General features: G+C 35.1%; 1 protein-coding gene across 1 annotated transcript; it reads left to right on the forward strand.

Annotated features, from left to right (window-relative positions):
• Positions 1–2,809: 2,809 nt before the first annotated feature.
• LOC143919029 (uncharacterized) lies at positions 2,810–12,008 on the forward strand. The gene is made up of 3 exons (XM_077441187.1): positions 2,810–3,115; positions 7,592–7,770; positions 10,929–12,008. The coding sequence occupies exons 1-3, from the start codon at positions 3,049–3,051 to the stop codon at positions 11,220–11,222; spliced, it is 540 nt and encodes a 179-aa protein (XP_077297313.1). The 5' UTR covers positions 2,810–3,048; the 3' UTR covers positions 11,223–12,008.
• Positions 12,009–12,954: the final 946 nt, after the last annotated feature.

A 12,954-nucleotide genomic window follows, 5' to 3' on the forward strand; every position in this document is an offset into this window, starting at 1 on the left:
TTTATAAATTAAATGTTATTATTTTTACGCGAAACAGTTTATTAAAAGAAATGGAATTTTGACGCTAGAGTGGCTGAGTAATAGTTCTGACTTAAGCCCGATTAAGAACTTGTGGGGCATAATGGGGTCAAAAGTGAATAGAAATAAGCCCACTTGTAAATACCAGCTTATAAAAACATTAGAAAAAAAATGTGGTATGTCGAAATTACAAATGATTGTTTAAAAGTATTAGTGCAATCATAACATATGCATAGATAAAGTCATGGGTTGGTCACATCCGATTATTCGTCTCTATAACTGTAATCAATTCAGCTGCAGTCGTGGGTTGGTCACAATAAAATCGTGGGTTGGTCACATCCGAGTTTTTTACTTTATCTATGTACGTAGTAACAATAGATGAAGTTTTGTGATCATGCAAAAATTCGAACTCGAGATTTTGACTGATTCGAACTCAGAATCGATCACTGATCACATTTTCATGATCTAGAAAAAATGTGTGTGTGTGTGTGTCTGTGTATTTTGGGGATTTTTTGAACACCGTTAGTCCTATCGAACTGAAACTTAGTATCGGTTACTGAAATTTTTATCGACACGACGTAAATTTTTTTCAGGTTTTTAAGTTGACCGGAAATGGTACCTCCCCTTATAGGTGTCCTCTTTTTTTAAGTTTTTGAATTCAATTATGTCCCAAACCACTAACTAAATCGGACAAATTTTTTTTTACATATGATATAAATAATAATCTTTATAACCTTACATCTTTTAAATATTTTTATCTGAACCGGAAGTAGTACTTTTATTTTAATTTACCTTCCCTTGATACGATGAAAGTTTTCCACTAGGTCCATCGATGAAAATTCAAAATTTGCATTTTTCGCTTCGGTCTACTGTACATGTACGTACATATGTACACATGCGGTCTCCGTGACGAGCCCGAATGTGAAACGCCGGAAAACGCAAATATCGGAAGGCAAAGATCGAAAATCGAAAGATCTTAAGTCGAAAGATAAAAAAAAAGGGTGCATGGTAAACGGTACATACTCACTTAATTTGCGCGAGCAGGATACAACAGAAACATGAGGAACAAGCTTTTCCTCCCGTATTAATGTGCGCGCGCAGAATACGGGAGGAAAAGCCTGTTCCTCTTGTTCCTGTTGTATCCTGCTCGCGAAAATTGTGTGAGTATGTACCGTTTACCATGAACCCTTTTTTTTGATTTTTCGATTTTCGATCTTTGCCTTCCGATATTTGCGTTTTCTGTATAATTTAACATTCTGGCTCGTCACGGAGACCGGTTCAGAATACATCTTATATCTATTTTAATAGCTACTGATCTACTGATCATTTTCTATTTTAAAATTTTAATTTAATTTTGTTAGTAATCCTAGTACTATATTATTATCATGTTAATATGTACAGCGTAATAGAAAAAGAGCTCAAAAACCTATTTACAATTATTATCATGTTAATATGTACAGCGTAATAGAAAAAGAGCTCAAAAAGCTATTTTCAATTCTTATAAATGATCATAATACATCTAATACATAATATTAATTAAAGACTCTCTAAAGCCGATGACCTAAAGCAGATTGTGTTTAGGTAATGTGTGTTTATACTAGGGTTTCTGATTTCCCGGACTGTTTCAATTCCCGGGATTCCCGGGATCCCGGGAAACAATACATAATATATCTATTAACTTGAAAAAATGTAAATATAAAAGTGAACTTATTTAAATTAGCTTTTTAAAAATACTAAAATATTTAAATGAGAATCCGAAAGTATAATTCTAGATTTGGTACAAAAATTTCCAGCAATGGTAAAAACTCTTTAAGTTTCGGTCGAAGTTGGTTTTATTGTTTAAATTTAAATTTAAAGAGACGAAAACAATTTTTAATAACCTCTTCTTGTTTTAAATCATCGGTTTTTTCTCCTGTCAGCATGTACATATGTATATTTTAATTTCTTTTTTAAAGTCGATGCTATTTTGTATATTCGTCTTTGATAATTCCTTATTTAATTTTCCATTGTGGAATCGTCAATACAAGAAGGATATACTCGCTTCATAATAATTTCACCGTAGGATATAAATTCGCTTTTATTGCAACATTTAAATAATGTTTTGTTCAGTATAAAATCAGAATTATTTAACATTTGCTTAAAAAAATCAGTTTTATGCTTTTTCTTTCTTCGATTTTAATTTTTGAGAATATTTTACGATTCTTTGTGTATTTGATTTATTATTTCCCTTCGTGCAGTCGTGAAAATGTTGTATGTTTTCAAGATTTTTTTAAATCCAATTCCCGGGATTAAAGATAAGAATTCCCATGACACGGGACAACAAAAATTTCGTGAATTCCCGGGAATGTCTGTCCCGGGTCGACCCGGGTCAGAAACCCTAGTTTATACCTGAAGGGTATAGACATTTTGTTGTAATCACAGAGACTCTTCAAAAGTGTGTTAGTATGGTTATTAGTGATTCTGTCATAGAATCTACTGGTTAGTTTGTTAGTAATGTCTGTAACAAACTAGGTCCACTAGGTCCATCGATGAAAATTCAAAATTTGCATTTTTCGCTCCGGCCTACTGTACATGTACGTACATATGTATATATGTACACATGGTCATAGATTGAAATGTAATATTCTGTGGTGCGAGTGATGCACAATTTGCACAGTTGCACCGCTCCGGGAGGGAGTGCGGAGGGCCGGAGGGTTGTGGGGTGGGTGGTAGGGGGTGAGTGGAGGCTCTGCGTGAACTGAGCATGCGCACATGTTGCAGTTGACGTGTCGGTAGGTGTCGCTGCAGAGGCAGGGCGCAAAGGCTGAGGCAAAGGCAAAGGCAAAAGGCAAAGGCATAGGCAGAGGCAAAGGCAAAGGCAATGGCGGCGCGCTTGCGGCGCTGTTGAGGTGGCGCTATGCGGAGCGGCAGACGAGCGGCTCCGCCCCGGGGCTTCCGCACCCCCTGCACCCGCACCCGCACCCCTCGCCCTCGCCTTCGCCCCCACACCTGCACCTCCACCTGCACCTGCGTCTGCGCCCCCTCTCTGAGATGCCCCCGGCGCCGCTGCCACTGGTGCTGCCTCTGCTGCTCGCGCTCATCTACCACCAAGACTGCGGTACGTACCCACACCACCCACCACCCACCTCCCACCCACCCTTTGTTTAGTTTGAGGTTATCTTCACACCACTCTTTAAAATCAATGCCTGACTTGCATTTCGTAGCGCCACCAACAATTTGAATCAGGGCTGAGAAAGTGTGTACTCCAACTCTCCAACATTTTATTCCAATAAATTTCTATATACATATATTTATATATATATATATATATATATATATATATATATATATATATATATATTTTTTTTTTTTTTTTCCGGACTTATAAATACAATGAAAATCGAACAATTTTTAATTCATCACATACATACATACACACACTTCTATGTAGATTTGAGATCCTTTCAATATCAAACCTAACCTAACTTAACCTTTCACACTTTGCATATGTCAAATTATATTTATTTGAATCGAATGCAATCCTTCGGTTTCTTGTTATTATAAACTTTCTATACGTGTGTATAAAAGGCTTATTTCGTCACATACGCTGTTCAGCTATTGTTGTCACACACACACACACACACACACACACACACACACACACACACACTGACAGTCAGTACGCATGCGCTGACGTATTGTTTTATTATATTTTATTTGTTATTTTGTTTTTGTAATTCTCCACCATACTGGGCAGTTCATTGTTCAAGTTCGTGTTCAAATAAGAAGAGACGAGTTCGATAATTATTTCAGTGATCTTTTCACTCAAGTGCACAAATGTGCGCATGTATTGTATAATGTAATCCAATATATAATTTCGAAAGAGAATTTGTATGTAAGTATGTAAGGTTCGGGTGGTAGAATCCGTGACGTTAAATTTAATAAAAAAGCAAATGAATATTCAAATAAGTTTGAATAAAATAAGACTATTCAAATAAATTTAAATACAATAAGACTATTCGAATAAATTTAATAAAATGTTTCCTATAAAGATTGGCCATGCTTAAGCGGTTTATATTACAAATACCGAGCGAAGCTGTTTAAAACCACTAGTGTTTATCTTGTAATATAAACAGTAAACAAAGTGGTCACGGGTTCGATTCCCACTGGTTGCTGCTGGTCAGACAATTTGTGCATGAACAATTTAGTTCGTTTGTCAATTTGTTGTTTTGTGTATGTATGTACACTGTACCTGGCCAGATTGGATTATATATGAACAAACTATTCTGTTCATGAACAATATACTGTGATCAAAAGCATAGACTTGTGGTTAGCATATAATGCTTTCGAACATAGTGATCACGGGTTCGAGTTCTACTGGTTGCTGATTTCTATTAATGCTGCAAATTTGTATAAACAAATTTGTTGATTGTATACATAGCAGCGTGGAATAGTGGTTAGCGTATTATGCTTTAGAGCAGAGTGGTCACGGTTCGATACCCACCAGTAGCTGTTGGTTTTGACTTTGGTTTGTGATCGACCGTTTCCTATCGGAGTTTGCCAATTTTTCTGATTTTCATTGAAAGGGCTTCTGCAAATTGGTATCTCTTTTCAATCTCTCTTGCAAATCTCAAGCTATTCAGCGTCTTGAAGTTCGCCAATTTCTATAATAAAATGCTGCAAAAATTTCTCCGTATATGTCACTGTGGATGATGATGTATGAATCCACATTGTATAAAATGCTTGTAGTATTTGTATTACTGTGTTGTATCTGTATTAGTAAACTCGTGGCTTTGGAGCGATCTGTAAAGGGAGTGTACATGTTCGATGGAAATAAAAATTAAACTTGCCATCTATAATGTTTACAATGCTCTGTACAATGTTTAACAATATATATTGTATGAAATATATATAATTTATGTATTAAAAGTATGAATTTATTAATCTTTATAGTACACTCGTCACACTGGAGTGATCAGAAATGACGTGTGCATGATTGATGAACAACAAATAAATAAAACGGCCTAGCCTCTGTTGTGTCATATCGTTTTTGAAGAAATGTCAATGTCCGGTTTTGTTTTAAAATATTTATTTTCATAGAAATTTGCCTACCCTTTTACTGTTGTATTATATATCATGAGTCATTTCAATTTCAATTAACGGTCGGAAATTCGCACAATCAACGCCCGCGCGAAATTGCATGGTTCGATACGAATATACTAATTTAAATATTTCCTTTATAATGCAAAATGTGGGGGAGGCTGTAATGCCAAATATGCAAATTTTCCCCTTCGCCGTTTCCGCTTCCTCGGAAAAACTCGCTCTGCGTCATCCCGTACTACCCAATGCTATTTGCGTCTCGCTCTCTCGCGATAAACATTCATCACCCCGAGAAGGAAATTTGCCATCTGACCAAAAACCGACCCGACTATCTATCTGGGTCACTGGGATGCGATGACGATATTATACATAGTCACGTACGTATATGTATAATAGCACAATATAATATATGTAATATGTACAAGCATTTTAGGGCACGTCCGCATGCGGTGTGAACGCACTCTAATATCAGATCGTTTCAAAAACGAATGGCACTTTCAATTAAAAACCCATTATATTTATACTGCAGCTTTTGGGTGGAGTCCTTTATCAATGAGTCATGCAATTTGGGGCTCTAGATCGGACGCTTTTCATCCGTTTGTGCGGAAAAACCCATGTAGTTGTTGAGTGAGTTTTTTGCAAGAAGCAAGGGAGATTCACTGCACTCAATCTAATTACTAAATAATGGATTCAACGAAAGTTTAACTCTTTTTAATGGTATATACATACTATGCTTTCAAATCGATAATACTCATCAGCTGAAGTAGCTTTGAATTGAAGTGTCTGAAGCCAAATATATATGTATTATACATACTATATATGCTGGGAGAAGTTTTTTTTAATTGTATGCTCCAAAACTTTGCTCCTCCTTTTATTTTTTCCTCATTATTAACGTGAAGCATGAACTTCTTCTTCTACTTGTTTCAACAAGGTGAGCCTGCAGTAGATTTGTCTGCTGTATTTAAAACTTAGGTTAGATTTTTTTACGGAAATGGAAAAACCAAAGTTGCGGCGTTACTCAGATTTATTTGTTTCGAATTATCAGAAATTGTTTTGACCTATTTTTTCTGGTAGCCTGCGCTCATCATTATTTTCATAATTGAATGTTATATATGAGTGGAATTTTGATCTTCTCTCATCCATTTGAACCTCGCAGGGGTGTTTCGTATTTGCGGCTGGTTCTTATACATATATTGGCACTGGCTGTAGATGCAAGACATTCCCTACTTTTTATTTTATTATTTGATATTTTTACTTTTAATTATAATACTATTGTTTTTTTATGATTATGTATAAATATATTTTTGTCTGGTGTATACATATATTTATATTTTTACATACATATATACATATATATATATATATATACATATATACATACATATATACATATATGTATATGAGGATGGCCTAACTGGTAAACCCTAATGCACCTTCCTGGCCAATTAGAAACAATGCAGCATTTTTATTTACAAGTCGTCGAATTACGAGACACTAAAAAACTCGAAACTAACGAGACATTTATGAATTTTTAAACTTCAATAAATTACATAAATTTTGTTGTACATAAATCATACTCAAATAGTCGTGACCAGAGAAATGTTATAATAATAGAAGTGCCTTTACGAATAAATAAATTGTGTCAATATTACGCGGTACATCTCCAAAACTACGCTAAAACGCACGGAATACAATCAGGATCATCATATATTAACTACAAAAATTAAAGTTTAATTTTGATATATATTTATTTACAATTTGAGTATTTTGGTGATGTTGGGCTTTGATGGCCAATCCGTTTCTTTTCTCAATTGGCGGATTATTTTTATCCACTTCTTTGTATTTTTCTGTACTTGGGAACTCTTAATTAACGATGTTTATATTAATTAAACTTAAATAATTGGTTATTAATATAATTGAGTATTCGGCGCCACAAAGAGAAATGTTTTTATATTTATTTAATAATAATATTACATTGTCAAACTACGATATTAATTGAATCATATGTTACTTAAATGATCAATTTACTTATAAACATGTATCCCATGTTGTTTATTGTGTGTTTTTGAATGCATTGTGCAATTATTAACGATGCACTTGTCCATCTTACGAGTAATATAAACAAACAGAGAAGTTTTTATCGGACATATGTACGTCGAGCACCAAGCATCAATATGATATGACTGATGTTAAAATTATTTAGGAATGTCTGTGGACAATCCTCACTTGACAACAATATAACGTCAATATAACAATATCTGGTGGTGACATAGTAGGTACGATAGTTTTTAGCAAAGTTTATGGAGTAACCGTTTCAACAACGAAATCATAAAAAATTGCGAACTTTGATAGGAAAATTCCTCTATTTTTAACGAAGTTACTTTTCCACGAGATTTAAAAAATCGCCTCCAAACTCTCATGTCTTGTTTTCATTTTGAATGACCTAATACGTCAATTTTATACACAAGTATGAACCAAATGTTGACGTTTTCAGCTGGAGGTCAGCTGCTGCAGACAAACAGTGTGCATCGCACTCCGGCTGCCGAGCGACCTGTCAACGACCTTTGGTGCTATCGATGCCAAACTATGGACTCCAATGACCGGTGTGCAAATCCAAGATCCAACCACACGATCCTCACATACAAGTGCAAAGACGACAAGCGACTCTGCATGGTACAGTTTTTCAAATAATTTTTGCTAAAAAAATTTTTGCTTAAAAAAATGGTTTCCGTAATGCATAAGAGTGAAAAGAACCCATACCTAATCTAGCCCGAAAGGAACAAAACAATGTGGAAGAATTAACTACATATGTACTATGAATCGTAAAAATCACAGAATCTAATGGGAGCACTCCATCAAAGCGCAGGAAGCCAATGTGTTTCAGCATATGAGTTGTTATATTTGAAAGTGCCTTAAGTTAATATTCACTTCCAAAAACACTATTTCAATTTGACTACAAATTATCACTTATTTAAATTAGATATATCCAGAATGTCGGAAAAGTATAATAAAAGTATCACAAGCCACCAGTATTTTTAAATATTGTTAAACGAAATACATGTTTTGCGAAATATTTCTCGAATTAAAGAAAAGTGTACTTATTCACTTTCAAATATATACATACTTATGAAATTCAGGTACTCCTACTGACAGTAGAAGTGCCTTCTAAGACTCCAAAAGATTTTGCCACATAGTAGCAAGTATTAAGTATAAACATATTAGTGTCAAACAGTTAACTGTTTGACAAGCTTTATTCAAACATTGTCAGCATTATTACTTCGAGTTGAAAACTTAAGTTGAATATAAAATGTTGTATAAGTTCAAAAAATCCATTTTTTTTTAATTCTATAATCAAAAAACATGTCTATTACGATTATTTTACACCATCGTAATGGCAGATGACACTTCCACTTATATTGATGACCAAACCGAGTAAAATTGCAAAGTATGAAAACGATCGCATAAGAACCCAAACTTCGTCAAACGATAAAATCGTTTTCGAGCTAAGAAGATGTTAGTAAAAAATAAAAATAAAGAGAGACTCACGGCGCCCCTTAGCTATGGCGCTCCTAGGCACGTGCTTTGTCTGTTGCACCTTTGAGCCGGCCCTGACTGTGATGCCAACATTTTGTGATAAATACACCAATAGGTGGTCTTCCACGTCTTTGGATGCAGGTGTGCATCGCTCAATTCATAGCAATGTATAGATAGGTACATATGTATGAACGTTGGTATGAATTCAACCTACATAAGTGAGGTTTATGAGGATTATAAACAGTGGTGTAGTCGGGCCAGGTCGTGCCAGGTCGCCACTCTGGTATTTATTTTTGAGCCAGGTCTCCGCCTTGGCTCATTGGTTGTTATAAACATTGTTTTTCGAGTACAATTAAAAATATTTTGACTAAAATTCACATAAAATTTTGCATTCCAAATATTGTGAGCAGACTCTTGTTCTAACATTCGATGACCATTCGAATAGTAATCTGAGCACATTCAAACCTTAAAGGACGTTTAATGAAATTTATTGGCTTTTTTTTATCGAAAACCACCCAAAACTTCGAAAGAAAACATTATTTGAACTATTGACCATACGCACTTGAGGATAGATAAAATGAGGGAACTCAGATTGAATGAATAGTCATCTCTAAATTCACATGTTAAAATTTGATAGTTTTTTGACACATGTATACATATGTACGTACATAGTTTTAACATTGCTAAAAGCAAATGTTGCTGTTGACACACAAACACGGGTTTCAAATCAAATATGTTGAAGAGGATGCATTATGGAAGTTTTTATAAAATATAAAAAAAACATTATAATTTCAACAAGTAAGAATATGGGTCTACCTCACGGCACCGAAAGTGAAAAGGTCGAAAAAGCAAATATTGGAAGGCAAAGATCGAAAATCGAAAGATCTTAAGTCGAAAGATAAAAAAAAGGGTGCATGGTAAACGGTACTATGTATATATATACATATATGTATAATATATATGAAAGGCATGCGGTAAAATTGGGTCTACGTGACGAGACAGAATGTTAAATTACAGAAAACACAAATATCGAAAGGCAAAGATCCAAAATCGAAAGATCTTAAGTCGAAAGATCAAAAAAAAGGGTGCATGGTAAACGGTACATACTCACTTAAGATCTTTCGATTTTCGATTTTTGCCTTTCGATATTAGCATTTTCTGTAATTTAACATTCTGTCTCGTCACGGAGATCGGGTAAAATTATCTCTCTTTTTTTTTTGTCATACAGCCTTGTTTTAACCTATTTGTCTGGGTTATGAAGTTTTGTGATCATGCGAAAATTCGAACTCGAGATTTTGACTGATTCGAACTCAGAATCGATCACTGATCACGTTTTCATGATCTAGAAAAAATGTGTGTGTCTGTGTATTTTGGGGATTTTTTGAACACAGTTAGTCCTATCGAACTGAAACTTAGTATCGGTTACTGAAATTTTTATCGACACGACGTAAATTTTTTTCAGGTTTTTAAGTTGACCGGAAATGGTACCTCCCCTTATAGGTGTCCTCTTTTTTTAAGTTTTTGAATTCAATTATCTCCCAAACCACTAACTAAATCGGACTAAATTTTTTTACATATGATATAAATAATAATCTTTATAACCTTACATCTTTTAAATATTTTTATCTGAACCGGAAGTAGTACTTATATTTTAATTTACCTTCCCTTGATACGATGAAAGTTTTCCACTAGGTCCATCGATGAAAATTCAAAATTTGCATTTTTCGCTCCGGACTACTGTACATGTACGTACATATGTACACATGCGGTCTCCGTGACGAGCCCGAATGTGAAACGCCGGAAAACGCAAACATCGGAAGGCAAAGATCGAAAATCGAAAAATCTTAAGTCGAAAGATCAAAAAAAAAAGGGTTCATGGTAAACGGTACATACTCACGTACATACTCAATTAATTTTCGCGAGCAGGATACAACAGGAACAAGAGGAACAGGCTTTTCCTCCCGTATTCTGCGCGCGCACATTAATACGGGAGGAAAAGCCTGTTCCTCTTGTTCCTGTTGTATCCTGCTCGCGCAAATTAAGTGAGGATGTACGACGGGGGGAGAGAGAGTTTTACCGCATGCCACTGATATATATATACTAAACGTTTTTCATATTATATGTATGCATGGTAAACGATCATTTTCGACTTTTTCACTGTCGACTTTTTTACGGTCACCCGGAAAAAAGTGGGGGGAGGGGGGGGGGGGGGTAGTAAAAATTAAACACCAACCTGGTTCTTTTTTATTTAACACCACACCACTGAATATAAATATTGACTATAGATGCGTTCACAGGTCAAACGTTTCTCGTACACGACGTCAAACGAGAATTCGACGTCGACGGAGAAGATGTGGTCCCTGGAGAGGAACTGCACGAAACATTGCGAGCCTGGCTGCATAGTGATCGGCGAGCGCACCAAGATTTACGCGTGCACTTCCTGTTGCAACAGTGCACTCTGCAACAACGGCACTGGGAGGGCTACGACGCATCGTCGCGTCGGTCCACTAGCTCTGTTGCAGCTGCTGCTCTGTCTCACAGCTACGGCCGCCCACACCCAACCTATCAATGTCTTCGGTGACTTTTTATGATACACCCTAACGTAGCGGACGCAAACGGTATAAATCTAATGTAATTCTCGCGCTATGTGACACAACACATGCTCACTGTCATTCCATTACATGTCTAGCTTTGTTTTATACTGTCGACCTCAACTTTGATCATCAATCTATGTATTACATAAGTGTTCTTCCATTTTTACCCATACATAAACCTACAAGAACGGATAATCACATACAACAAGGCAGCCCAAACTTTTTGAACTCTTCTACCAATCCTTCGCGATCTACCAATATGCAGGGGGAAATATAATAATAATCTTTAAAATAACGTTTTAATAAGCCTTACTGTGCTGAAAAAATCCGCTAGCCACTGTGATGGACTCCAAGCGTACATCAAAAATTAGTGTTTTAAGTTAAAATAATGCAAAATCTGTTTAGGTTTATTATTGTAATTAGCTATAAAAATCATTTCGTCGTGTATTAAATATAAAATAAGTCGAATACATTTAAAAAAAACATGACGTCATTCCAAGGTTGATATCATTTTCATACTGACTATTTAGCGCGGTGCGTATTCAATTCCCCGTCTCTCTCGCATCTTTGAGGCACGTATACAAGAGCCTTTCCGTGAAAATAAGTATTTCTGTTGATATTGATCAATTTTTTTTATTTCGTAATGGTATAATTCGAATCAAAGAGGTTTTTATGAGGAATACATAATATATTCAGTATATTTAGAGAAATAAAATAATCAGGTCACTCGCTATCCATCATAGTGCGGCAAGTTTTAAACAAAATACATCTAAAAACTTTTATAAAAATAACAAAGAAAAAAATAAGAACATTGACTTTACTATAAAGTTACGCTGTGGCTTAGTTCTTATGTTTATAATATACTAGTATCCTGTGTGCACATAATTGTGCACTTGGTAAAATATCGCAATTCGGATCAACAGAATTATTTAAAATTTAATTAATTTTTTTGAAAAAAAAAAAAAATTATTCTTTTTTGACAACGAAGCGATGTGCCGCGTCTCTTTCCACGATATACGATTCCAAGGGGGAGAAAGAGAGACGGATAATGGTGTTAACAACGAGTACTTCATACACACGCACGCACGCACGCACGCATTAGACAATTATTATATAAGATTATAGTGTTATAATGTTCATATCAGAAAAAAATTTGATGACGTATGGTTGTGAAACTTGAACATTGAGCGCCAAAGCTGCACAAAGTCCAACACAAATACTGCACAAATTCCAATGCAATCAAAGAAGTATGGTATATAAGTATATCTGATTACATCTGTACAACGAATACTTCAATTGTGTTTTACATAGATATATGCAGGTTATATTTGTCAAAATAAATACACTCGACATCACGTCGCGATCGACTGGTTGGGCAGTCCAGATATATACATATGTACATAAATAGGTAGAATAACACTATCATGAAAGAACTTAGTTTGTGAATCGTATTTTTTGTGTAAAGTAATGCTGGAGTTAGTATTGATACAGCATCTTCTGGGATATGACTACATACATATGTATATTCTGTGTAAATTTCAGCCGTTCGATTTGACCTTTCATGCTGCAGTATTTTTGAAGTTCATCTGCTATGAACTATGCTATTCTATGTACATATAAGATGAATTAGTACAAAGTCTTTTCAGAACTAAACGGCAGTTGTGAACATCATACAGTCATTTAACTACCGAACTACATACATACAGCTAAGTATATTTTGTGTGATTTT

This window comes from Arctopsyche grandis, chromosome 11 (genome assembly GCF_051622035.1).
Source record: "Arctopsyche grandis isolate Sample6627 chromosome 11, ASM5162203v2, whole genome shotgun sequence".
Taxonomy (NCBI): domain Eukaryota; kingdom Metazoa; phylum Arthropoda; class Insecta; order Trichoptera; family Hydropsychidae; genus Arctopsyche; species Arctopsyche grandis.